General features: G+C 42.9%; 1 protein-coding gene across 8 annotated transcripts in view; it reads right to left on the bottom strand.

The window, feature by feature from the left end:
* Nucleotides 1–27,683, bottom strand: part of lama2 (laminin, alpha 2) — a 253,413-nt gene that overhangs the window by 70,347 nt on the left and 155,383 nt on the right. For 5 of the 8 annotated variants that reach the window (XM_082147801.1, XM_082147796.1, XM_082147795.1 and 2 more), the window contains 11 exons: nucleotides 20,436–20,572; nucleotides 18,377–18,613; nucleotides 17,153–17,296; nucleotides 14,933–15,109; nucleotides 13,560–13,745; nucleotides 13,360–13,478; nucleotides 11,237–11,354; nucleotides 5,638–5,772; nucleotides 1,741–1,865; nucleotides 1,200–1,286; nucleotides 818–1,011 (listed from right to left, as the gene is read on the bottom strand). In XM_082147801.1, the coding sequence (XP_082003927.1) occupies nucleotides 818–1,011; nucleotides 1,200–1,286; nucleotides 1,741–1,865; nucleotides 5,638–5,772; nucleotides 11,237–11,354; nucleotides 13,360–13,478; nucleotides 13,560–13,745; nucleotides 14,933–15,109; nucleotides 17,153–17,296; nucleotides 18,377–18,613; nucleotides 20,436–20,572 (1,659 nt within the window). The remainder of the gene's footprint in view (nucleotides 1–817; nucleotides 1,012–1,199; nucleotides 1,287–1,740; nucleotides 1,866–5,637; nucleotides 5,773–11,236; nucleotides 11,355–13,359; nucleotides 13,479–13,559; nucleotides 13,746–14,932; nucleotides 15,110–17,152; nucleotides 17,297–18,376; nucleotides 18,614–20,435; nucleotides 20,573–27,683) is intronic. The other 3 variants (XM_082147798.1, XM_082147802.1, XM_082147800.1) reach the window with 1 other exon arrangement.

The raw sequence follows: 27,683 nt of genomic DNA, 5'->3' as shown, positions 1-27,683 counted from the left end.
TGTATTTAATAATAATAATAATAATTATTATTATTATTATTATTACTACTAATAACTTTTAAATTTTTATAATTTAAAATATACTGATTTAAATTTAAATTATACAAATAGATCAATAAAAATATATGACTATTCCAACAATACTTTTATATTGTAAAATAAATAAATAAATAAATAAATAAAAAGTATTTATTAATTATAATAATAATAATAATAATAATATCTTACAGAACAATAGTAAAATGACTTTACGGCTGTCTAGTGGGTCATTTTTCTCAGGAAGGAAAACCCTGAAATCTGTATTAACAGAAAAAAAATCCCTGATATATGTTTGATGTTGGATTATGCAACACAAGTCACGCACACAACACACACCCAGAAAAACACATGCATAATTACCCAATCTGTCCAGTCAACCAACACAAAACGATCATAAAAAACACGATCGCTGAAAGACATCATTTGAAACAGTGGTGAGGAGCAGGTGCTACGGCACACATCACAGCAACACAATCTGATCTCTCCGAGCTCAGCCAACAATTACTGGAGAAGTAAACAGTCATTTCGTGAGGGGAAAATCTGAACATGTCTAATTAAAATGTTGTTTGTTTTGGCTGCATCTCTCCTCTGTTATTAGTGTCTGTGTATGGCAGAAGAAACGAAGACATGGAGGGAATAAACCAGATCCACTTAACTTGGCCAATAATATTCATTCACATTTGGAAGTCTTAAAGGTACGGTGGCAAAAGAAGCTCAGGGTCAGAGAGAGTCTGGAAACTGCTTGTGAAATGTGTGTTAGTGCAGGGGTGATACGTACACACGATGCCCTCAGGGCCACACACATGCCTCTCCATGCACCGGTCACACTTCAGTCCGCTGGAACCGGGACGGCACCGGCACTGTCCGGAGCGCGGGTCACACGCTGTGGGAAATGCACCGTACGCATCACACTTACACTCCTCGCAGCGGCCGCCCAACACACTCGGGTCGCCGTGGAAGCCAGGAGCGCACCTGAGGAACACCCGAATGCTGTTAAACTTTCTTTTCTGAAATGAAGTAAATTACTGCTTTTACTTCTGATTCGCCCTCACATTAAACACTGCAGAAGGCCGTGGGAAATGCATGCTTGTTTGTTTTAACACAATTTTGACAGATTCAGCCATGTAAGAGTAAGGAGTTGTTTGGAGATATTTCTTCACCTGTCACAGTGTTTCCCCTCGTAGCCGTCGGGACACGCGGTGCAGCGGTAGCCGTTATAACCCTCCCTCTCACAGGTGGGGCTGAAGCTGAGAGAAAGAGTGGGACAGTTATCACAGGTAAAGTCTGTGTGTGTGTGTGTGTGTGTGTGTGGTGTGTGTGTGTGTGTGTGTGTGTGTGTGTGTGTGTGTGTACTTGTACAACTATCTTTGTGAGGACCAGTTTGAGTTTTAGACCATTGGAGTGAGGACAAACAGAGTAAAGAGAGGACATGTTGGCCGGTCCACACTCTCTGAGAGCCTTTAAAGGCCTGTTTGAGGGTCAAGACTTGGTTTTAGGGATAAGGTTATAATGAGGTAAGGGGCGGTTTAGGGTCAGGGGTCGGGTTAGGCACTTAGTTGTGATGGGTAAGGTTAGGGTAAGCGGCTAGAGATTGCATTGTGTCAATGAATGTCCTCATAAAGATAGATGTACAAGAAAGTGTGTGTGTGTGTGTGTCTGTGTGTGTGTGTGAGTGTGTGTGAGTGTGTGTGCGTCTCATACTTGTTCTCAGGGTTGAGCAGTGGACAGGCACAGGGTTTGCAGTCATCAGGAAAGCCCCTCACTTCACCATAAAACCCTGCAACGCATCGCTCACACCGATCTCCTTCTGTGTTATGCTGACAATCCTAGAAAGAACAAAACACTATTAATAACATGTAATAATACTGTTATAACTAAGGTTTATTATACATAATAAACACATACTAAAAGTCTATAATAGGAAATGCATGTTATAATAACAGAATGAAGTTGAATTACCTGTAACTTGACTGCTAATGTCTGTGTGTTTGGGACATTTCTTAGCACATATTGATATATGCTATTAACTGAATTCAATTAAAATTGTTACCTGATTGACAGCTCTAAGTATAGCATATAATCACATTGGTGAAACTTGTAAAAAGATGCGTAAAGTTGCATCAAGACCACAGTTTCATTTAATGACCGAGCGAATTAATACAAATACAGCCTGTCTATAAGCACACACAAAACATTCACACAAAAAGCCCTCTCTCAATCTAATTCTTAATACATTAAAACAAAAAAATTTGCCCCAGTACAAAGATCTGCATTTCTTAAGTCACACACCAAGAATGCGAAGGAAAAGCAGAGTGAGAGAAAGAAGAGTGGCAGCTTTCAGAGAGAGAGAGAGAGAGAGAGAGTAATCAGACTGCTGAAGCTGCGCTTTACTGGTCCGTGTCGCTCGGAAACTTTCATTAACTTCCTGTGTACCTCAATTACTCAAATTACCCCCCCTACACACTCGTTTACCATTTTCAATTTGCAAAAACCCGTAAAATGCAAATGATATTGCTATTAGCATGCATGCGACTGAACGCATAAACGGGCTGGCTGTTTACTGGAGAACAGTTGGAGAACTGCACTGGACTGAGTGAGTGTGTGTGTGTGTGTGTGTGTGTGTGTGTGTGTGTGGGAACTGCACTAGACTGACGGACTGATGAATTCAACAGATCTGATTCTTCTACTTGAACCCCATTTACACTAACATGCTGCTGGATCCAGTCTGGCACGTTCCACAGTAACAAAGTACATTTTTCAAGTATTTTTATTTTACTTTGCTACATTCTGAAGCACAATAAACACATGCTGTTCCTTGTTAATCTGAACTGAAGAAATCTCCACCCGCTCTGAGACAGTTATGCTGAGTTTGTTTGTTTCCATGGACTTTCAGCTGGTTTTCATCAGTCACATGCATACTTTCGTTTGATTTTCCCACCACTCATCTAATCATCACACCTGTTCGTTATCATCTAATTGTCAGTGACTATGTTTACATGCAGCCAATAACCCGTTCAAAACCGGAATATTAGCAATAACCTGGTCGCGCACGGCCATGTAAACACCGGCAAAAACCCGAATATGCTCATATCCCGGTTTTTAAAAACCCGGATATTATCCCTGGGGTACCCCTTTTCTAACCCGAATATTTGGTCATGTAAACGCGTATCAGCATATCCCCATCAAAAGGAACATTGATTTGTGTTCTGCGCATGTTCTATTCGCAAGGAATCTTGGTCTTTTGAGTAGAGGAACTTAGACGGCGCATACAAAAACCCGCGTGCAGTATACCGGAAGTAAACAAGAAGTAGAGGTAAACATGGCGAGACGCAGCACAGCACCACACTTTTGGAGCGAGGAGGAAAACAATTTCTTTATTAGTGTGGTGAAAACCATGAATATAATGTCTTTTCATTCATTATCCGCGTGCTGCTGCTGTTGTTGTTGTCTTTGGATACAGGAAGAAGAATCGGAAATGACGCATATTGCGTCTTAAGGCTGATTTATACTTCTGCGTCGGACCTCTACGCTGTAGGTAACGCGTTGGTTTTCATTTATACTTCTGCGTCGGACCTCTACGCTGTAGGTAACGCGTTGGTTTTCATTTATACTTCTGCGTCGGTGTCCGTGTTGATGCGCAATAACACTTGCAGAGGGAGCATGTGAAACCCAAGGGAGTGGTTCTAGCAGACCAATCACAGCGCTTGCGTCCGCGTAGAGTTGACGCGTTGTTACATTTTTGGAGAGGTGCACGTCAGGGTACACCGAAGGGTACGCGCGCTACACACAGCCTACGACGTAGCTACGGTGTAAGTTCGACGCAGAAGTATAAATTGGGCCTTAAGGTTGTCCGTACGTCCAGACGCTAACTGTGCGTCGCCGTTTACATCGGGATATTGCCAATTGATTATAAATTCCATGTATACAGGAGTAACTCTCTCTGCTCACGCATGTAAACGGGTTATTCCGAATGTTTCAGAAACCCGAATAGGGACCTTAACCCGACCATAACCCGAATATTGACAGCTTGTAAATGTAGTCACTGTGAATTTAAGTTCCTCCTTGTTCACTCTTCAAGTGTCGGTTATTATGTGTGTTAGTGCACGCTGTTACACCTATCTGGCTTTCTGTTTTATGAAACTACATTAATATTGATCCTGTCTTCATCTTGTGACAGATGCGATAGCAACGTTAGATTCACGAACGATTCATTCCAATGATCCGGCTGAGTTGGTTCACAAATAACAAATAAAGCGATTAATTCGTGAATCGTTCTAATCCATCTGACAGTGTGAAGAGTAAATCACTAATGATTTACGACTCTGTTATTCGTGAACTGAATCTCCTGTAAAAGGGTGAGCTGTCGAAGCCCATTTAAATGCTTTAATGTGGACACGTTTGCATTTGTGTTTCACTGTCTGTACAGCGATTTTAGCTCAAATAACACGAATCAACGCCCATGCATCTTCCCCACACACTTATCGCAGTTTCAAATGATATAAAACGTTCCTCTTAAAATGCATTTTGCCCCATGTGACGTCTGTACATTGTATTTTTTATACTATTTGTTCCTAGCCTGGAAATCCAGACCTAAATCTGAAAGATGAATGGTCTGGCGACGACTAATGAAACTACTAATAGTTATACGACTAATAAACACACCAAGCATGCATTTGAAAATCTCACTGCACACAATTGAATAACACTACGACCAATCACAATGAGTTATCGCTTAGCTACCAGCGGAGCTAACTGGTAGATTAGACTCTTACCGTATCCGGTCGGCAAAACAGCAAAAACGCCCTTCTTGCAAAGGAACGATTCGAGCGGCGTCTTCTGTTCCTCTTTTAGATAAAAAGCCAAGTCTAACTCGTTCATTGTAGCGGCCAAAGCCTTTTCAAACAACTGGTGTTCATCCATAGCCATCTTGCAATGTTTACTGATGACTTCGACGTCGCAGCGCTGTCGTCATCTCGCCTCTGGCCCGCCTATATCAGATAACCCGATGTGATTGGTGCAGCTCAGATCGAGGGGCATATTTAATGAGCATCATTACTCGATACCAGAGTAACTCGCTGAGCAAATTCAACTTGTGCTCTTCACGAGAACTCTGGGTTACCAGGGTAATTTGTTCCCACATATTTGCAAAAATTGTTTTTTTAGCATTTTTTAAATTCTACATGGTATATTATTTCACTTGTTTGCACACTTGAATTATCAGTAACTTCAGTAACTTAAATTCATATTTTAGTCTATTAAAGTTCCATGTTTTGATAGTGTATAATAAGTGTTTGTAATAAAATAAAAAGTTTGCTCATTTGCCATAATGTAAGCCCAAACATGAGTACTTTTTCTCCATCCACCACTGTCCACCGCAGAAAAGGTGCTTCTATCAGTTGTTTTGTCATTGTTTGGCTCTCAAGTCAGGCCGGTTCTGAGAGCCCTTCAAAGATCCCCTGGCCCAAAACCATTGGATAACTTCATCTGTGCTGGTTATTGAGGTTCTGAACATACATCAGCGTAACACTGCTATAATTCAACTCTCCACCAGTGGGGAGAGCATGACTCAAGGCACTCCAGTCAGGAAGGACTCAGTACCTGGCAGACGGCGGTTTCAGGATCACACGAGTCGCTGTGTTCATGGCACTGGCACCGAACACAGCTCCCGAAGCCGGCTCTGGACGCGGCTCCACCGGTGTGTACAGAGAGCCTGTAGAAGCCGGCCGCACACTCCTGCACGAGACATCACACACACACGGTTAATCACACACACACACACACCTCTACGAGATTTAACAGCAACTAACTGCATAAGGAGTAGCTGATGATGAGCCACTGAGCTAAAACATAAAGTCATGATGTGAAGCGCTTGTGCAGTTTTTAGTACATTTTCAGCTCAAGCTCATAGTTTTATTAGGATACATCACATCCAGTCAGGATGTCGCATGTGGTTTACTAAACAGGGCAAAAGAGTACAAAACCGTGATCTACTGATGACATGTACATTAAAGAACACAGACAATAATACGACATAATGACCAACAAAATCTACCAAGATCGAATTAGCGTCTGGTTTTTAGGCGGTAGATAATGGCACAAACACCAGTAAATTGACAAGCGCAAACCTTACTAAAACACGTTGCGTGATTCATTTAAATACTCTCCTCCCATAAATTTTGCATCTGGGCCGACACTAGGCCTCGTTTACACTGTCAGTGAAATGTGAGCCAATTCCGTTTTTTTGCTCATATGTGACAGATCGGATTTCAGCTTTTAATGAAACTTGGGAGGCGGATGGCGTTACTCTTTCACGTATCTAAGCATGTAGTGTGTGCATGTGTGTGTGTGCATGCCTACAAATGCGTACATTTGTATGTGTGCGTGTATGAAAAAGTGTCCTAAATGAAAACTGTGCAACCCAATGTCACAAAAAAGACTTGTATATATGTATTATAGGTAATTTTTCAACTTTAAAGTGTTAGTTTCTTTTGTTCGTGATTTTTCAGGGGGGTTTTCTAAATAAAAATCAGTACAATTATTCTCTTTTTTTATTTTTTTTTTATTTAAATTCTATTTACAAACTCACCACACACAATAATGGTCAATAACTGTAATTTGTTCTCCTGAGTGATATACACTTTGTGTTGCTTGTTATAGTAAAATAAAAGCTCTTCATAAACTGTGTTTCTAGTGAATTTTAAGTTGCGAATCAGACACTCTCAGATATCAAGATTCAGCGTACAAACCCTGACAATGGAAACAATAAACAACAGACTCTGAACATTATAGCAAGTAGTACAAAATAAGACTGTATAATTAATTCAGATTCTGCAGTGGACGTTATTACAGTTAATGTGTAAGAGGTTACAGACACACACCATCACTGCGATTCAACTAGTAAGCAGGAATGTGCTGTAAATCCACACTGAAATCTGTGACACTTTTATACAGGGAAAAAATAGTCCTTCGTTGAAACCATAGCAACACTCCCTCTCTCACCCTCGCTCTTCAAAATTAATCGCGTCAATTTAGTACACCATCTGTTCGGGGTGAACTTGCTAAACGCCTGTTTAAAAATACTTTATTAAGCACAGTATGAAGCGTTTGAGAGCTACGGCCATCTGTCTCCATGCGGCCTCGTCCAGCCTGAATGTGAACAACTGACACTCGCTGATCTGTAATCGTCTGTCTCACACACTCCAGCTTGTTAAAGATCTCACACGAGCGGTTTGTGGGCGGAGACTGGCGGCGAGAGAGCGCTTTAACGCGCTAACAGTCTGAGAAGCAGAAACACTTGCTGTAATGATGAGCGATACACACACCCAGCTGTTCATCGCCTGACACTCGGGCTGGTGTTTTTCTACAGCCCTCCAATGAAAGGGCACGTCGCCAGCTTTCAGAAGCGGCTTAATTATAGTGACAAGAACGTCACGACAAATCGATGAGGAAATTACATTACTTGGCCTTTTAAAGGGGTCATAAACTGCAAAAAACACCCTAATTTAGAACTAGCTATTTTCTCTCCTGTTTTTGACCCTCTTTCAAAAACTCAGTTTTGATGGGTGTCTCGTTCCAAGACTTGGAAATAAACACCCACTGCTATGATTGGGTAACAGTTTTGCATATTAAAATAATCTTAAACGTCCTCGCCATCATACGTGTGGAATTGTTTGGACAAATTTTAGCAAAATATCTCATTATATTGTTGAAACATTTTTTTAAACAATTTGAGAAATGTTTATGCGTATTACATATGCTTTATAAGTCTTGGTTGTGGTAAATAAAGTTTTTAAGTACTGATTTACCACAGTTATAACTTGTGGTGTTTTGTGTAAACTCAGTTATGAATGAATGTACCATCGTTTGTCACACTGTCGCACAAACGAGTGTCTTACCGATGCAATCTGGAACTTTGTTATAAATAAAGTTCATCCACGCTTTCTTAATGTTAGGATGAAAAGTAAGGCAATGCAAAGACTGTGTTTTCCCACAATCTGGCACTGCAAAAAATGTCTGCCGCGTTTGAGGAACTAGGGACTTTGGGCTGGCACTCGGTGTGTGTCCACCGCAGGAACCAGGGTCTAAGGCCTCGTTTACACTGCAGATCTTGATGCCCAATTCTGATTTGTTACCTTTATCCGATTTTTTTGACCGTCCGTTCATTGGCACATATCTGATTTATATCTGATTTATATCCACATATGAGCGAGGCCTGAAACCGATCTCGAAATATCCGAATGCATGCGTTTTTTTCCTGTTTACATGGTCATAGAACACATCTGATCTGTGTCACATATGAGCAAAAAATCAGAATTGGGTCACATGTCACTGACAGTGTAAACCAGGCCTAAATTAAGTTCCGGGTAAATATTTCCCCCTCCGAAAGTTCGTGCTGACGAAGTAGTACTTTTTCAAAGTTCAGGAACTTTTGGGGGTGGGACTTGGGCGCTGAACATGCTGATTGGTTGAGTTCATTCCGCATTTTAATTAGTTGACTTCACGCAGAATTTTATTTCAATCAGCATTTTTTAAATCTGTTGCGGTGTGTGCAGTAAGAGTTGTTTGCTATTCAAATCAACAGTGGAGCTTAAAAAATACCACCGATGGATCGACAATGAGGTTCAGGCTTTATTAACCTAAAATTCAAAGGATGAAATCCAGCAGGAACTGTAAAGTAGCGGGCAGTTCTACGTCACCGGACTAATTTGCCTAATCTTCCCGGTACTTTAGACCGCGGTGGAAACGCAGACAGCCACAGGTCTGGGGAAGAAAGTTCCTGGGACAAATTGTTCCAGGTAATTTCGGTGGAAACGCGGCTTTTGTTGCTGGAGTAATCCTCGTATTTACTACGACACATGCGTGGATCGGTGGGCGGGGCTAAAGAGGCAATGATGTAGAAGCAGGCGTTGATCATCTTCTGCAGAGGCGGTCTTTCGTCGCACTATAACGTCATACTGAGACAAAATCCAAAACGAGTGGTTTGGGCAGCTTGGTTTCAGTGAAAGCTGTTTTTGGACTAACGATGAAGTTTTGAGTTCTTAAACTTACAGGATGTTTATTATTTTACAATGTCCTTTTTATATGTCAAAAGATCAAGAACATTTTTATTTCTCAATTCATGACCTCATTAATATTTGTTTCTCTGCAATGTTTTGAACAACAGTTTTCAGCCACAGTGTTGGGAGTAACGCATTACAAGTAACTTGAGTTATGTAATCAGATTACTTTTTTCAAGTAACGAGTAAGTAACACATTACTTTTTCAAATTTAAAACAAAATTTGCACAAAAACAGATTCTGTATTGCTCAAAATGAATAAAACAGTAAAATGCAAGTCAGAATATTGCACAGAACTGCAATTATTAAATATGTTAAATAATACAAATATACTTTATGTATTAAATGTCACATTGTTAAAGGTGCTCTAAGTGATGTCACGTGTTTTTTAGGCCAAAACATTTTTTGTCACATCCAGCAAACATCTCCTCACTATCCGCTAGCTGCCTGTCCCCTGAACACACTGTAAAAAAACGCGGTCTCTCTAGACACCACAGGCTCCACAAACGGCAACAAAAACAAACTGGGCTCACCCGCACCACGAAACACAACAAACAGTGTTCCAGCCAATCACCGACAAGAAGTATTTGAGGGGTGTGGTTTGGGGGTTAGTGCGCGTGCACATGAAGGGGGTGTGTGGAGGAGAGAGAAGCATGAAGAGGGAAGTTTGAATTATGGCCGACACACGACTAAAGAGACGACGTTCCGATGAACAAATTGCAAAGAAGAGGGACAAGGATAAGGAACGCGCGAAGTCCCGAATTTACATCGGAAAAACACCCCGAAATGTGGCGAGAACTCCGCCGGCAGAAGGGCTTCCAATCAGACATTCAGTTGCTCTGTTTTTGCAGAACAGGTAAATCCATGTTTCTTTCTAAATTGACGTTCATGTTCGCCAAACCAACACAAGGATGTAATTAGCTAGAACTATGCAGTCAGCGTTAGCTTTGGTGAATACAATATATATGTTTCTAGCAGCTAGCGATCAATCTCTATTGTAAATGGTCAAGCAAATTCACAGTAGGGCGACAATTTGTGTGAATTATTGTTTTCACCCACTGTTTGTTATGGATTTGAATGTTCATTTATAGGCTATTGACAACTTTGACTAAATTTGTTTACGCCGCCGCCGTTGTTTATGCTCACTGGGAAACGCGAAGCTAACGTTATCTTGCTATTATTGCGTCCTTGTATGGGAGCTAACGTTATAGTTATAACCTCAGGTGGCGAAACGATTTTAAGACAATATTTATCTTTTTCTGCATTCTGTTCTGCAATATATAAAAGCATTTATCTAACTTGGTGACATTACACATTGAATGAAGTATCAGTAAAACTTAACTTTGTTTTTAGTGACTACTTTGACTTTCCTTTATGCCGGAAGGGAGGGGAGGAGGGAGGAGACGGGATGAGGAGGAGGGAGGGTCTAGCTAACCTCCGTTTTGTTTGACAACAATTCGAATGTCAACACTCCCGGCATCACTTAGAGCACCTTTAACCAATGTCTTTATTCCTGACCTTTGATGATCTAATTGAACCATGCTAATAAGCTGAAGTGACTTTAGATAAACATCACATTAGTGTTTCATCTTTATGTTTTTATTGTAAAAGTGTTGAACTTTCTTCTTCTGCGGTCCAGAACGAACAGTTGCAAGATTTGTTTGATCGGCGCCCTCTACTGTACAGGCTTGAATTTGCATTTCCTTCAGCCTGAGGCTTATTTACTTCACTTTTGGTGTGAAAAGGCCTTTACATTTGCCAAAATAGAACTTTTGTTATTGTTGTTATTAAAAAACAAACAAGCAAGCCGAGCCAAAGTGAAAAAAGTAACGCAAAAGTAATTTAACACTTTAATTTCCATAAAAAGTAACTAAGCAAGTACTAAGGAAGTAATGCAATATTGTAATGCATTACTTTTAAAAGTAACTTTCCCCAACACTGTCAGCTGTACTATATAATAAGTCACAGCTTAAGAAGTAGCGCAGTAATAAGGACACAGATTTCATAAAAACATCATATTGGCTTGAGATATAATGTACTGTAATATCTAACCTACATTTATGACATTTTACATGTCTTATCACAACTTTCCAGAACATTACAGCTCTTACATGTCAAATATTGTGTGCAAAAGCCATTACCTCACAGGAGAGGCCGGCGTATCCCTGAGGACAGTCACATTTCTCAATCTGATGGGCGATTTCACTGTCCTGTGATGGAGTCCCCACCTCCGCCACCTCCAGAGTGATCTCGGAGATTCTGCACATCACACAAATCAAACAACACATATGTTCACAGCTTGGTATAAAAAGTGGTTTTGGTCTATAGCTAATTTTGCCCTTCATGACGACTGTGAGAGGGGTGATTTTTTTTATAACTGATCTGTTTAAATTATATTAAGCCTTAAAGTTCTGCATAATTAAGGGCGTGGCCACTTGATTGACAGGTGGATTGCCGCTGATGTCACTACTAGCCGTGTGTTAGGCCGTGTGTCCACCAAAGCGGTTTTTCACGGGGCTGGCGTGTTTTTTCAATTGTTTTCAATGGGAGCGCCACGTTTTTAAAACGCCATTAGCGTAACAAGGCACTGAGCGTCTTTTTCACGCTTGAATCACTGAGCGTTCTGCGTTTTTTACAGGTCGCCGAGAGTTGAAGTATGTTCAACTTTGGGTAAAAAGCAGCACTCATCACTGTCATTTTTTACCCAACCGTCCAATCACAGTGGAGGAGGGGCGGGACTAATACCACACCGACCAACCGCCACATTCTGCTTGTACAACGTCAACAGACGACAACAACACGCATAATAACGGTACAAAATCATTTAAAACAAGAGCCAGAGAAAATACATTACATTGTATTGACATTTTAATATAGAAGCAACACCGAAACAAAATGGGCCCTATTTTAACGATCTGAAACGCAAGTGTCAAAGCGCAAAGCGCAAGTAACTTTGTGGGCGGGTCTCGGCGCTGTTGCTATTTTCCCGGCGGGATAAATGACTCTTGCGCCAGGCGCAAATCTAAAATGGGTTGGTCTGAAGTAGCTTCATTACTCATAGGTGTGGTTTGGGCGTAACGTGAAATAAACCAATCAGAGCGTCATCTCACATTCCCTTTAAGAGCAGATGCGCTTTTTCCATAGCGGATTGCTATTGTAACGGCGGATTTGCCAGGCGCGCGCCAGCAGCGGTTCACAGCCGAGGAGAGCAACGCTCTCGTCACGGCCGTAAAAGAGAGAAGTTACATTGAAATGGAGAAACCCACCCAAATTAACTTCGGTTAATTTGGGTAAATGTGTAAGCTAGATGTATGCTTTTATAATAAATTGTTTATCTATCTATCTATCTATCTATCTATCTATCTATCTATCTATCTATCTATCTATCTTATCTATCTATCTATCTATCTATCTATCTATCTATCTATCTATCTATCTATCTATCTATCTATCGTAATAATGTATGATTTGCAAAAATGAAAACTGCTGCTTCTGTGTAGATGAGAGAATCAAAGTGCGCGTTGTGCACACGCTACATTGATTATGGCCAAGCATGCGCCCTTAAAATAGCACATGAATAACATGCGCAACGCGCCACTGACTTTAAACTATTTTTTCCTGGTTAGTGGCGCAATTGTTTTCTAAACCTGCAAAACAGCAAGAAGGAACGTTTGCGCCGGAACACGCCTCCTCTTTGCGCTGAACCGCCCCCAGGAGCGCAAGTGTATTTCTTAGTTAACCGACGTGCTTCTGTGGAGGGAAAAGTCCGCTTTGCGCGGGTGCAAAATAGGAATGATACATGTGTCGGTGTACAAAGTCACTTGCGCTGGGTGCAAGATAGGGCCCCATATGTGTGAAGTGAGACACTAGTAACACTTTAGCAGATATTCTGTATCATAACAAGCAAAGCATCTCAACTGAAAAAAACGCAACGCTGGCAAAACGCTCTCAAGCGCCCATAGCTAGGCTAGCGTCACGTCCCCTCAGCTAATCCGCCTCGCTGCACATTTTCGGTTATCCGGGAGTGACGCGCTGCCAAGATGGCGACGGCCGGCTCCGCACACTTTAGGCTTCAAAAATGCTCTTCAGAAACACCACGGGTGACGTCACGGACACTACGCCCATATTTTTTTTTTACAGTCTATGGTTCACACACATACGAGCGTCTGATTCTTCAGAACTGTTTGGATATTGCAAAACTTATTGCAAGTGCTTCCTCAAAACTTGACTGAAGTACGAGAAAGACGTGCTTGAGATCAGGTACCTGCTGTGTCTCATGACGCTGCCGTGCGAGGCCTTTATCAGGATATATTCAACATGAAACAGCACGTCCATGAAGTCCTCACGAGTCATCGGCCTGCCATCCTTGTGTTTCCAATCGTGCTGCGACACAATGTTGGTGTTTACACTTGAAGTTAAACAGTGAGATCATGCGAGTGACACACACACATCAGAGTCTCTCACCTCTGTCAGGTCGATCTCGTGACGGGTCAGCTGGCCGATCTGAAGCGCTGGCATGTGGCGGACCATGACCTTGTCCTTGTTGGGGCCGCCCTTTATGATGACCTGGGGCTCATAAGAGGTGCGGCCCGTCTCATCACGAGCCTCGTAATAGATGGCGTACTTCAACTTCCCACCATAGGCTGTTATCTGAAAAAACAACCTCAAACATTGAGTCTTGCCGTGACGTACATTAGCTGGCCATGAAATTCAAAAATATTATTTCAATATGACAAAATCAATCAGACTGTACACTAGTATTTCAACACTTTTATTGATCAAGGATGGATTAAATTGATCAAAAGCAGTAAAGACATTTATAATGCGACAAAATATATCTATTTAAAATAAATGCTGTTCATTTGAACTTCCTATTCATCAAAGAATCCTACAAAATATGAACTGTTTTCAACATTGATAATCATGAATGTTTCTTGAGCATCAAATCATCATATTAGAATGACTTCTGAAGGATCATGTGACACTGAAGACTGGAGTAATGATGCTGAAAATTCAGCTTTGATCACAGGAATAAATTACTTTATTATATATTCACATAGAAAACAGATGTTTTTACTGTATTTTTGATCAAATAAATGCAGCCTTGGTGAGCAGAAGAGACTTTTAAAAAACAAAAAAAATCTTAATCACTGAAGGGGTGTGATGATACACTCAACCCACGAGAAGGTACACGATACTGGGTTCACGAGGACGAGACGAGACAACACTATTTTTAAATATCTTCAATGACAATTTATACGCCTGGGAAAAAAAATCCTTTTTTGACTGAAATTCACGAACAATCGCTTTTGTAATCGAGTAATCGGTCGATTATTTTGACAATGAATCATTTTTTTTTGGTGTGTGTGTGTGTGTGGTAATAAAAATAGACCTAAGTGAACAACAGCTTTTAAAATAACTTAAAATACACATAATAACAATGAGGAAATAATAATGGGTTCAAATATATGTAATGCATTACGTTTAAAAGAAACTATCCCCAACACTGGTGATTTTTAAATGGTTTTAATATGCTGATATCACGAGATGGCTTTTCACCTTGACGAGAAATACTGTCACATTTTAATATTGCGAGATCTCGTCACACCCCTAGTAGTCTGTATTATATAAGGAAATAAAATGTAAAAGCAAATAAAGAAATAATGTCTCAATTCTGGCGATAAACATTAAAAAAATGTCTCTCTCTCTCTCTCTCTCTCTCTGTCTCTCTCTCTGTCTCTCTCATACTGTATATCCACGAGAGGGATGAGATCATTGACTTGTCTTTGAACAGTAAAGGCGAGTGTCGTGTGTTGTGGCTGTGCAGGGACTCTGACCATGGAGCGTTTGAACTGTTTGGGCAGTCTCCAGTAGTAGGGCTCCCTCAGGTGCTGCTGGATGACCTCAGCGCTGGCGATGATGTCCGGGTGCTGGAAGCTCACGCCGGCTGAGCTCTCCTGCCCGTTCCACTCGTCCACCAGAGGGAGAACCGTCTGCTCTGGCACCAGAGTCAGCTGTGGACAACACATCAGATGAGGCTTACGCTCACACCTTAAACACTTACAAAGCAAAGTCAACATGAAACGGCATTCACAACACAATATTCAATGGGTTCTCGTGTAGATTGGATTATGAGAAATGGGTTGCGATATTATTACTGGTTAATGTATGTCCTCACCCATGCAGCAGAGGTGGAGAGAGTTAGTACATCTCCATGAAAGATTATGAAAACATTTTTTTTTAAGTCTTTAGTGCACCAGAGATATTTATTAAGCAAGCAGGGAAAATTGGGTATTTCCAAAATAGTGTGATAGTGTTGTGTGTGTGTGAGTGTGTGTGTGTGTGTGTGTGAGAGAGAAAGAGAGGGAGATAGAGTGTGTGTGTGTGTGTGTGTGTGTGTGTGTGTGTGTGTGTGTGTGTAACCCCACAAGGCAGCTAAACTACCCTCACAACATCAACACACAATCTCACGACTCACTGACTCAGAAAAAATCTCTCGTTTTCCACAAATGAGCTAAAGGATTCCAGACTCCTCTCCGACAGCAGACAAACTTAGATTAACTTTTGGACTGCAACCTTTGTTTAATTTGTTAGTGGATTTGGTGACGTCTGAGAAGCGTCCTTCAGCCATATTGTGCTGAGGATTGAGGCGAGTCAGTGAACGTACAGCAAACCCTTATTAAAACACACAAGAGCCTCTCACTCTGCACATCATCTCTGTCTCTCTCTGCCTCAAAACACACTCAATCCTGTCCTGCCGGAGACTGGCAGCTAGGAAGCACTTCATATGTATTAATATTTACTGTTGCCCTGGTAACGGAGCATCTAAGCCCGCCTCAGACGAGATGATTAAGAAAGTCATCAAAACACAAACAAACAGAGTCACCCGTGTCCTCATCTCATCCCCTCTGTCACTAGAGGACAACTGACATTTAAAGCAAACAAGAACTCCTCTATTAAAAACATATCCTTTTGTTAACTATAAGAAACACTCATAGTTCTGTAAAATAACAGTATCAGATTATGCATTAATAATTATGTCACCTCCCTATAAAATAGGACTTTACTGTTTTTCAAGGTGCTTAATCTTCAGAAAGATTATGATTGTCAAACTAAACTAGATATGCGTTTTATTTTACATTTAATTTGTGTTTTGGAACGTTTCCTACCCTGCTAGAAAATCAAAAATATGAAAATAATATAAACAATTATATTACAGGGTTGAATAGTTAATAGCTGAACCTGATGCAGTGTAATATGTGTAAAACAATTAAGAAACTGGGATGAAATTATTAACTTGGGGACCTAAAATTAGTCCCTTCTTACAATAAGTGTCACAATTTTAAGATTAGGAATGTCAAATCTAATGCTCCATTTTAACAGGGCAAAACCGGGGCTGTTCAACTGAGGAACGTGTGTGTTATGTATTGTGCAATTAAAACTGTTAAACTGTTAAATGTAATATTTCTACAATTCATTGAATGTGAGTTGAAGATATTATGGCAGGTGTTTAAAACTGATGAAAAACTGTTTTACTGCTTTACAAAGTAACAAGACATAATTCCAAACCCTCTCAATGAAAAACGTGTGTGTGTGTGTACATGTGAGTGTGTGTGTGTGTGTGTGTGTGTGTGTGTGTGTGTGTGTGTGTGTGTGTGAGAGAGAGTGTGTGTGTGTGCGCGTGTGTGTGTGTGTGTGTGTGTGTGTGTGTGTGTGTGTGTGTGTTCACTCACTCTCATTCGGATGAGTCCTGTGGCCTCTGTACAGGAGCTGCTCAGGCCGAAGCAGTAGCGTGTGTGTGTGTGTGTGTGTGTGTGTGTGTGTGTGTGTGTGTGTGTGTGTGTGTGAGAGAGTGTGTGTGTGTGTGTGTGTGTGTGTGTGTGTGTGTGTGTGTGTGTGTGTGTGTGTGTGTGTGTGTGTGTGAGAGTGTGTGTGTGTGTGTGTGTGTGTGTGTGTGTGTGTTCACTCACTCTCATTCGGATGAGTCCCGTGGCCTCTGTACAGGAGTTGCTCAGGCTGAAGCAGTAGCTTGAGTGTGTGTGTGTGTGTTCACTCACTCTCATTCGGATGAGTCCCGTGGCCTCTGTACAGGAGTTGCTCAGGCCGAAGCAGTAGCACTGACTGCATCCCAGCGGATTCCTGAGACTGAGGCCGAACGAGCCCGTCTTACAGCGGTCACACCTCACTCCCTCCACGTTAGCCTGAAAACACACTCACATCAGTGCTGGCTTTTACAGCTCACTCTCTCTCACAGCTCACTCTCTCTCAGCTCACTCTCTCTCACAGCTCACTCTCTCTCACAGCTCACTCTCTCTCAGCTCACTCTTTCACATCTCAATCTCTCTCAGCTCACTCTCTCTCACAGCTCACTCTCTCTCACAGCTCTCTCTCACTCACAGCTCACTCTCACTCACAGCTCACTCTCTCTCACAGCTCTCTCACTCACAGCTCACTCTCACTCACAGCTCACTCTCTCTCAGCTCACTCTTTCACAGCTCACTCTCTCTCACAGCTCACTCTCTCTCAGCTCACTCTCTCTCACAGCTCACTCTCTCACAGCTCACTCTCACTCACAGCTCACTCTCTCTCACAGCTCACTCTCTCACAGCTCACTCTCTCTCAGCTCACTCTCTTTCACAGCTCACTCTCTCTCAGCTCACTCTCTCTCACAGCTCACTCTCTCTCAGCTCACTCTCTTTCACAGCTCACTCTCTTTCACAGCTCACTCTCTTTCACAGCTCACTCTCTCTCACAGCTCACTCTCTCTCACACCTCACTCTCTCTCACAGCTCACTCTCTCTCAGCTCACTCTCTCACAGCTCACTCTCTCTCACAGCTCACTCTCTCTCTCACAGCTCACTCTCTCTCACAGCTCACTCTCTTTCACAGCTCACTCTCTCTCACAGCTCACTCTCTCACAGCTCACTCTCTCTCAGCTCACTCTCTTTCACAGCTCACTCTCTCTCAGCTCACTCTCTCTCACAGCTCACTCTCTTTTACAGCTCACTCTCTCTCAGCTCACTCTCTCTCACCGCTTGCAGCAGATTTCACCATTTCAATGCACATATTTTTATTAACATGAATTCTACACAAATAAACACACCACCAGTTAAAAGTTGACTCTATTTTTTCTCTTTTTTAAAAACTAATTTTACTACAAATTTGTAAAATTAAAAATGACCACATTAAAATAATGGTAAAGTAATAAAACTCTAAAAACAGAATTGTTTTATCAGATACTATCAGATAGTATTTTACTGTATGATTTTTTTGTTCGGTACCTTGCAAGAGCACTGCCCACTTCTATCTGCACATGCGCAGAGGCCGGTTTGTGGCTCGCAGGCGTCATCTGACGAGCCTGCTGAGGAGCACTGGCAGGAAATGCATTGTGGGAAGTCTCTGTAACCCAGCTTACACTCGTCACACTTCTCGCCCCTGAACTGCTCTCGGCACATGCAGCAGCCCGTGTTCACGTTACACTGCTGAGCCACGGACCCCAGCGCGTTACAGCCACACGCCTGCAGAGAAAACAGGAAAAAACACACATTCTATTCAATTTACTTTACATGGACAGGAGGAAAGCAACTTGATTACGAATATAAGAAACAAAAGCTTCTCATGTTTTTTCAATTAAAACAGAAAGTAAGCACTATACAATTAAAGTGGATAGCACCTCACATTATTTGTTGAGAAACATTTTCTTTCATATTGGTAATTTTTGGTATCCACCATTGAGTAATGACATTAGGAGGATTATTAAGAGTAGCAATTTTCTTGTTTGTTTGTTATTACTCTTTTGGCTCTACACACCTGAAGCTAAATAATTTTTTATCCATTTGGAGAGCAACAACGTTTTCTAGTTTATCTGATCTTTTTCCATAATATTCACACAGTTTGTGGCTGTATTAAAGCGCACAACGATGAACTAGCAAAACAAACAGACTTTAATAAAGATCCTTAGAACACTCAGGGAATATAAGAAAACAACCACGTAATCCAAATATGACACCAAACAATGAAAACACAGGGAGAACTAATGAAGTAGAACAGAAACAGGTATGTGATTATTCAGAAACCATTGAAATAAACAAGGAATAGGAACTCAGACACACAGAAACAGGGAAAGCTAAACTAAAACACAAAGAAACTGTTCATAAGCTTGACACACTGCATGTGACGGAACATTCTTGAAAATAAAGGATTCATTCAAGGGTTTATAAAGATAAAAAAAAGTGTCTGCCCACTCAATAGAAAATCAGTGTGAATAAAATGCAATTCTCGACACTGCCCTAGGTTGCTTCTCTTCCTACCTTAAGGCGAGAACTTTTCCACTGAGATTGAGAATTACTCTTTTTCCTCTGCACTCATCACCTGCGGGGTACCTCAAGGCTCCGTTTCGGGCCCGGTTTCGTTATACTGTAAATGCTCCTGTTAGGTTTTTTCTCCTACTAAGCTCTGCCTTACCATCTCTGTTTGCCATAAGAAGTTTGATGGCTACCAAACTTTTGGTAAGATGCAAAGTTTTACCAGAGATTGCTTTATGTAAGGAGGTAATGTTGTATGTGTCATTGAAGAAAACAATGGTAAACAATGCTTATGAATCGCATTTACTTACACTGTCACTGAAAAGAGTTTTACAGCAGTCAGTCATGTTTGTGGATACCTTAGGACTGAATGGGGTGGTCTGGGACTTATAAAACAACGAAATGTTTTGGAAGCCGACTCCAAATATAGCTACAAAAATTAATGTCACTCAAGTAATTGGTTCACTGTAAGTAACCGTATCATATACAGTGAATAACAGCATATGGTTTAAAATCGCATTTTATGTAATTTTACTATAAAATGCTGTCAAATGTATGGCTTTTACAAGTAATTGTTGTATAACTTACAGTGAAAAAACAGTAAACGGACATTCCCAGTAGTGCATGTGTGACATATCACATATGATGGTAACTCTTTATTTAAAGCCTTTATGTACAAGGCATTATAAAAGTATTCATAATGTACATTATAATGCATATCTTTTTATAAATAATTGTAACCAAAGTTAAAATGCATTGTTATATTTGCATTGTACATCAAGAAAATTAAGTACATTTTTCAGTACTTGAAGGTATTGATTTTTGAACCGTTCCATGGATTCAGCTGAAATTGAATTGTAAGGCAACAATCAAGACCTTTTGCTGATGTTCTGCTGCTCTGTGGCATTAACTCAAAGATTCACCTCGACATGCCATGATGAATAATAATGATGTTTTGTCAGAAGATAAATATACGCAGCAAGAGCAGACAGCAGAGAAGCGGTGACGGTTGGAGGAGAGGAGAGATGAGCCGTACCTTACAGCCGCTGCTGATGTCGTGACCCCAGTAGTTGGGCGCACATTTGTCACATCTCTCTCCCACGGTGTTGGGCGGACAGATACACTGACCTGTGTTAGCGTCGCAGTTATTTCCCACATGGGCACACTGGCACGCTGCGAGACAGACAGAAACAGAGAGCAGGTTAATTGCAGAGCGCAGCTGAGCACCTGTTTAAATGTCAGCGCCGGATCTCCTCTCTGCTGTCGTAATATCAGTGAGAGAGTGTGACAGAAGACGCTCCGACTGGAAGGAGATGATATAAACCCCTCAGATGAAAACTGTAGCGCGTAGAGGTCAGGTTTGTTGACAACCACATTCAGGAGCTGAGCTGGAATTTACAAGGCATTGTCTGAAATCTAAACAGTCGAATGTGTCTCTTATGTCTGTTGTGTTTCATTTACAGTCTCAGCTTTATCTCATACAGTCAAGTCACCTTTATTTCTATAGCGCTTTATTTTTGCAAAATTCATCAATAATGAAACAATCTCAGTTTCAGCTGTAAAAAAAGATCTAAAAAGACTTATTGTTCAGCTCAATTCAGTTCAATGCTGATGTTGCAAAGTTAGTGTCATTATCCAGATCAATTCAGTTCAGATTTCGTTCTCATCATGTCAGTGCAGTTAATAATAATATTACTGAATATTAATGGTCTTTTAAAACAGAAAGCAATGAATGTGGATAGTAGCTCACATTATTGGACAAGAAACATTTGCTTTCATTTTTGACAGTTTTGATTGCAGAGTTTGGTAAATCAGATGCCAGATGCATAAACATAGCCATTATATTAAAACTGTGTCTTATGAACTAGTATGGCCAACTAGCAGTTAGATAGGGGTAATCAGTCTTACTTTTAGTATTATTAGACCAATCTACGTCTTAATAGCGGTTTATGCAACAGTTTATTGAGACTACAGATGCTATAATCTGGCATGTTTACTTTTGTATTTTTATACTAATGTTTATTAACATGCATTGTCCCTTTTAAGTATAAATATACACTACCGGTCAAAAGTTTGAGATCGGTAAGATTTTTTATGTTTTTAAAAGAAGTCTCTTCTGCTCACCAAGGCTGCATTTATTTGATTAAAAATACAAACAAAAACAGTAATATTGAGAAATATTATTACAATGTAAATCAGCGGTTTTCTATGTGAATATACAGTAAAGTGTAATTTATTCCTGTGATCAAAGCTGAATTTTCAGCATCATTACTCCAGTCTTCAGTGTCACATGATCCTTCAGAAATCACTCTAATATGAGGATTTGATGATCAATAAACATTTATGATTATTATCAATGTTGAAAATAGTTTTTTACATTTTTATTTCATGATTCTATGATTAATAGAAAGTTCAAAAGAACAGCATTTATCTGAAATCTAAAGCTTTTGTAACATTAAACACGACTGTTCAAAAGTTTGGGGTCAGTAAGAATTTTAATTTTATTTTTGGGGGAAATAAATAAAATAAATCAATACTTTTATTCATCAAGGATGAGTTAAACTGATCAAAAGTTACAGTAAAGGCATTTATAATGTTAGAAAATATTCTATTTTAAATAAATGCTGTTCTTTTGAACTTTCTATTCATCAAAGAATAAAAAATAAAAAAAATACACAACTGTTTTCAACATTGATAATAATAATGAATGTTTTTTGAGCATCAAATCCTCATATTAGAATGATTTCTGAAGGATCATGTGACACTGAAGACTGGAGTAATGATGCTGAAAATTCAGCTTTGATCACAGGAATAAATTACAGTTTAAAATATATTAAAGGTATAGCGGAGGATGTTTTACTTCCTGGTGGGTAGTCTAAACTATTGGTCCTCCTAATTGTCAATCATTCTGGTGAATCAATCAAACTTTTCAAAAAGTGGAGAGGGTGGGTCTTATCTAAAATTTGGAAAGATCCTCCGCTATACCTTTAACATAGAAAACGCCTCGGTTACGACTGTAACCTCGGTTCCCTAAAGAGGGAACGAGCGTTGCGTCGAAAAGCTGACGCTATGGGAACGCTTTGCGTGATGACGTCTTGAAGCACATGTAAAATCAGTCCAATGGTGTGGCGGAACGTCAGAGGCGGGTGACGTCACGTACCAGGAAGCTATAAAAGCCGGCCCGAAACAGAAAACGAAAGCTTCGTAAAGTCTGAAGTCGCGCTGACAGGCATGAAGGAGATATGGCAAGGCGACGCAACGCTCGTTCCCTCTTCAGGGAACCGAGGTTACAGTCGTAACCGAGGCGTTCCCTTTCAAGGGAACTCCCGTTGCGTCGAAAAGCTGACGCTATGGGAACGTCTATACCAACGCCTCCATAGCTACAAATGTCTGTCCTGTGTGTAATCATGTGAGCAGCACTAAGAAGACAAAACATGAGACCCTAGAGTAGAGTCTAAATCCAGAGAGTAGAACCTGACGAAGGTGTGCGGTGAGGACCAGCCTGCCGCATCACAGACGTCCTGTAACGATACTCCTGATATAAGGGCCTTAGAGGCCGCCATACTCCTAGTAGAGAGCGACCGGACAGCCAAAGGAGAAGGCTGTCCAGCCGCCTCATAAGCCAGTGAGATAGTCTCAACCACCCACTTGCTCATCCTTTGCTTAGACACTGGACCTCCCTTGTTAGGGGAGCAAAAGTCACTTTTACGCCACAGGGCAGCTCTGTGGACATACGCGTCTAACGCCCGAACAGGGCAAAGCAAATTATTCGCCTCCTGGTCCGATTTCGAAAGGGAGGAGGACCTCCAAGTGCCACGAAGGAAACGAGATACCAAGGGGTCTTTCCCCACAGACATTCCACCCAAAGGACTGTGGTAAGCACCTATGGCCGCCACATAGACCTTTAAAGTGGACGGGGTCAGACCTGCAGTGAACCGTTCCTGCAGGAACTCCAGCACTGTACCAATTGGGCAGTGGACTGGGTCCAACCGACGGTCACTACACCAAGAAGTGAATACTCTCCACTTCAGGGCATAAAGTTTCCTCGTGGAGGGAGCTCTGGACTGTAGAATGGTCTCAACAACCTCGGTTGAGAGACCTGACTCTATGAGCTGGGCCCCCTCAGAGGCCAAGCCCACAGGTTCCACAATTCTGGCCGAGGGTGAAATATCGAGCCCTCTGCCTGGGACAGAAGGTCCCTCCTGACGGGTAACTCCAGAGGATGCCCGTCGAGGAGGGACACAAGATCGGGAAACCATACTCTGCCCGGCCAGCGCGGGGCTATAAAAAGCAGGCAAACCCGGTCCCTGCGAACTCTTTCCAGAACTCCCGGGAGCAGAGCAACTGGGGGAAAGGCGTACAGACGTAGCCTCGGCCACGTCTGTACCATAGCATCCAGTCCCAGAGGAGCTGGATGCGTGAAGGAGAACCAAAGTGGACAGTGAGACGTCTCTCGAGACGCAAACAGATCCACTTATAATTTCCATATCAGCTCCACCACCTCGGGGGTGGAGCCACCATTCCCCGGGCCTCGGCCCCTGTCTCGACAGAGTGTCTGCTCCTATATTCTGGACCCCGGGGATGTAGGCTGCCTTGAGTGACAGCAACTCCCCCTGGGACCACAAGAGGATATGGCATGCCAGCGCAAACCCCCTTGATATAGGCGACTACCGACGTGTTGTCCGTATGTACTACACATGGTGTCCCCTGAGACCTGTGATAAAGCTCCTCAGAGCCCGGAAGACAGCTAACATCTCTAGGCTATAGAATGCCAGGAACGATGATGGTCTTCCCACAGACCTTGAGATGAGCGACCCTCAGGATCGCTCCCCAACCCGTGAGGGAAGCATCCGTCGTTAGCAGTTTGCGACGACAAGGAGCTCCCAGCACTGGGCCCTGGGACAGGAACCAAGGTTTCTTCCACATAACCAAGGCACGTAGGCATCACCGCGTGACCTTGATTGTGCGAAATGGGTTGCCCCTCGGGGAAAAACCCTCTGGTCCTGAGCCACCACTGCAGGGGCCTCATGTGCAGCAGTCCAAAAGGTATCCCGTTGGAAGCTGCTGCCATGAGACCCAACAGTCTCTGGAACTGTTTGACAGTGAGTAGCTGGCCTAGCTTTACACTTCTCACAGCTGCCAGGATGGAATCGAAGCGTGGCGATGACAGGCGCGTCTGCATCGACACTGAATCCCAAACCACGCCTAAAAAAGTGGTCCTCTAAAATGGAGAAAGTACACTCTTCTTGGCGTTCAGCCGTAACCCCAACTCTTTCATATGGGCGAGAACAACATCTCGATGTTGAACCGCCATCTAATGCGACTGAGCTAAAATCAACCAATCGTCGATGTAGTTCGTGATGCGAATACCCCGGAGGCGCAGAGGCGCCAGAGCTGCATCCACGCATTTGGTGAAAGTGCGGGGTGATAAAGCTAGGCCGAATGGAAGAACTCGATATTGGTATGCTTTGCCCCCGAAAGCAAACCTCAGGAACTTCCAATGACACGGACGGATGCGTCCTTGAGGTCTATCGTGACAAACCAGTCCTCGGACCTGATCTGTGGCACGATTTGTCTCAAGGTTAACATTTTGAACTTGAGCTGCATGTACTCGTACAGAACTCGAAGATCTAAAATGGGACGCAATCCCCCGTCCTTTTTTGGAACTATGAAGTACCGGTTGTAAAACCCGGTTTCCCTGTTGGAGGGGGGTACATATTCTATGGCCCCTTTCTCTAACAGAGTGTTTACTTCCTGTTCCATAACCAGAACCTGCTCGGGGCCCACCACTGTGGGCAGGACCCCCATAAACCGCGGTGGGCGTTAATAGAATTGTATCTAATACCCTTTTTCCACGGTCTGCAGGACCCAACGAGAAACATTTGACAGTAGCTTCCACGCCTTCAAAGATTCTACTAGAGGTACCAGTCTCTCGAGACTGGTTTCTGGATTTTGTTGCTGTTGAGTAGTCGGTTCGTCGCCCTGTAACGGCGCACCGGCAGGGAACGACCAAACAGACTGCTCCAGCACCCTCCTCAGAGGGGGCGGGCATCCCGAGGCCACTACGTTTCCGGGTGGACCTTGAGATATGTGCTCGCCGGAGACCGCTGCGCCCTGTAACACCAGAGGTGGCAGGGTTGGCAGAACGGTCCCCTGAGGGCACCGAAGAGAGACGGGCACCGTGAAAAGAGGTGTTAACCGCTCTGCTTCGGGGGGACTACCCTCATTTGTCCTGAGCCCTCAGACATCAGGACTTTTTCCCAGCAGCCTTCTTGGCGGTAATAACGGTCCGCAGATCCGTTTTACCCCTCGAAGACTGCTGGGTTTGAGAGCGCCCTCCGTGTCCCCGAGATTTTTGTGGGGGAGCACGAGAGGACACACTCTGTTTTTGAGTGGCACGATGTTCAGCGCTCTTTTTAGAGGAGTGAGGCTGCTCCCGCTCAGCAGCCTCAATGAAAGAACGGCGGGGGAGAAGTTTTTGTAATGCAGCTGCCTGTTTAGCAGCTTCCTGAGATTTAGCTACCGCACTGTTTACTGCATCACCAAATAAACCAACAGTGGAAACCGGAGCATCTAAGAGAACGTGCTTTTCTTTCTCTTTTATATCGCTCAAATTGAGCCACAGATGCCTCTCAGTGGCCACCAGGGCTGCCATAGACCGCCCGATTGATTTAGCGGTCTCCTTGGTGGCCCTGAGAGACAGATCTGTGGCTCTGCGAAGTTCAGCCACTGTGTCAGGACCAATTCCCCCGCCCTCCTCTAAATCCCCCAATAATTCTGCCTGATAGGCTTGCATAATAGACATCGTATGCAGACACGCTGCAGCTTGACCAGCGGCTGCATACGATTTATGAACCAGAGATGATGTGAATTTTACTGGCTTAGAGGGAAGTGAAGGAGCTTTCAGGGAAGATGCCGTTGCTGGAGAGAGATAGCTCGCAAGCGTCTCCTCCACCTTCGGCATCTCCCCATAACCATATTCTTTATATTTGTGAATGGAAGAATAGTGGGATGTTTGTGGTGCATACACTCTGTATGAAACCGGTTTTCCCCACGATTTCGACACCTCGGTGTGGAGATCGGGGAAAAACGGAAGGCTTCTTCGCTGAGGCTGTGTACGAGATGGCAGGAAGCGTTCGTCGAGCTTACTTTTCGAACGAACGTCCTGCCTATCCTCTGGCCACTCAATAGATAGTCTGTCAACTGCTCTAGTAATAACATCGAGCAGTTCCTCAAACGCATGAGACTGAGGTGGCGAATCCTCAGACTCAGCTTCAATACTCACAACATCCAACTCCTCAGAGCTGGACAGTTGCAGTATTGGTGCCTCTATCGGGGGGGAAGAAACCGCAATGCGTGCTTCCACACCCTGATGAGAGGCACTGGATCTGTCAGATTGATGCTGAGATAAGGCAGAGCCCGTCTCAACATCCACTGACAGATCCATTTGCGAACCCCAGGTCTGAGATCGCCGCCGAGCCTCAGCCGCGGCGGGACCCGAGCCCTGGGGAACGCGATCGGGATTGAACCGAGCCAAGCGGGATCGGAGCGTGCGCCATGGAAGCGCGTCGCAATGCACACGGTCACCACCCTCGAGTGCTGACTGGGCATGCTCCTCACCCAAACAAACAACACAAAGAGTGTGAGTATCACCTCCCGTTAAATAACGCGGGCAGGGATGGACACACACTCTAAACTGCTGCTTGCTCGCCATACTGAATATATATATATAATATAGACAGACAACACCAAATAACAAGGACAGATTCAACACAGAGCGCAACTGAAGACTCAGAAAGCTTTCGTTTTCTGTTTCGGGCCGGCTTTTATAGCTTCCTGGTACGTGACGTCACCCGCCTCTGACGTTCCGCCACACCATTGGACTGATTTTACATGTGCTTCAAGACGTCATCACGCAAAGCGTTCCCATAGCGTCAGCTTTTCGACGCAACGGGAGTTCCCTTGAAAGGGAACGCCTCGGTTACGACTGTAACCTCGGTTCCCTGAAGAGGGAACGAGCGTTGCGTCGAGAAATGACGCTGTGGGAACGCTTTGCGTGATGACGTCTTGAAGCACATGTAAAATCAGTCCAATGGTGTGGCGGAACGTCAGAGGCGGGTGACGTCACGTACCAGGAAACTATAAAAGCCGGCCCAAAACAGAAAACGAAAGCTTCGTAAAAGTCTGAAGTCGAGCTGACAGGCATGAAGGAGATATGGCAGGGCGACGCAACGCTCGTTCCCTCTTCAGGGAACCGAGGTTACAGTCGTAACCGAGGCGTTCC

The sequence above is a fragment of the Leuciscus leuciscus genome (genome assembly GCF_965113295.1).
Source record: "Leuciscus leuciscus genome assembly, chromosome: 19".
NCBI classification, from domain to species: domain Eukaryota; kingdom Metazoa; phylum Chordata; class Actinopteri; order Cypriniformes; family Leuciscidae; genus Leuciscus; species Leuciscus leuciscus.
The sequence above is the reverse complement of the archived record's forward strand: the minus strand, read 5'-3'. Positions and strand labels throughout refer to the sequence as shown.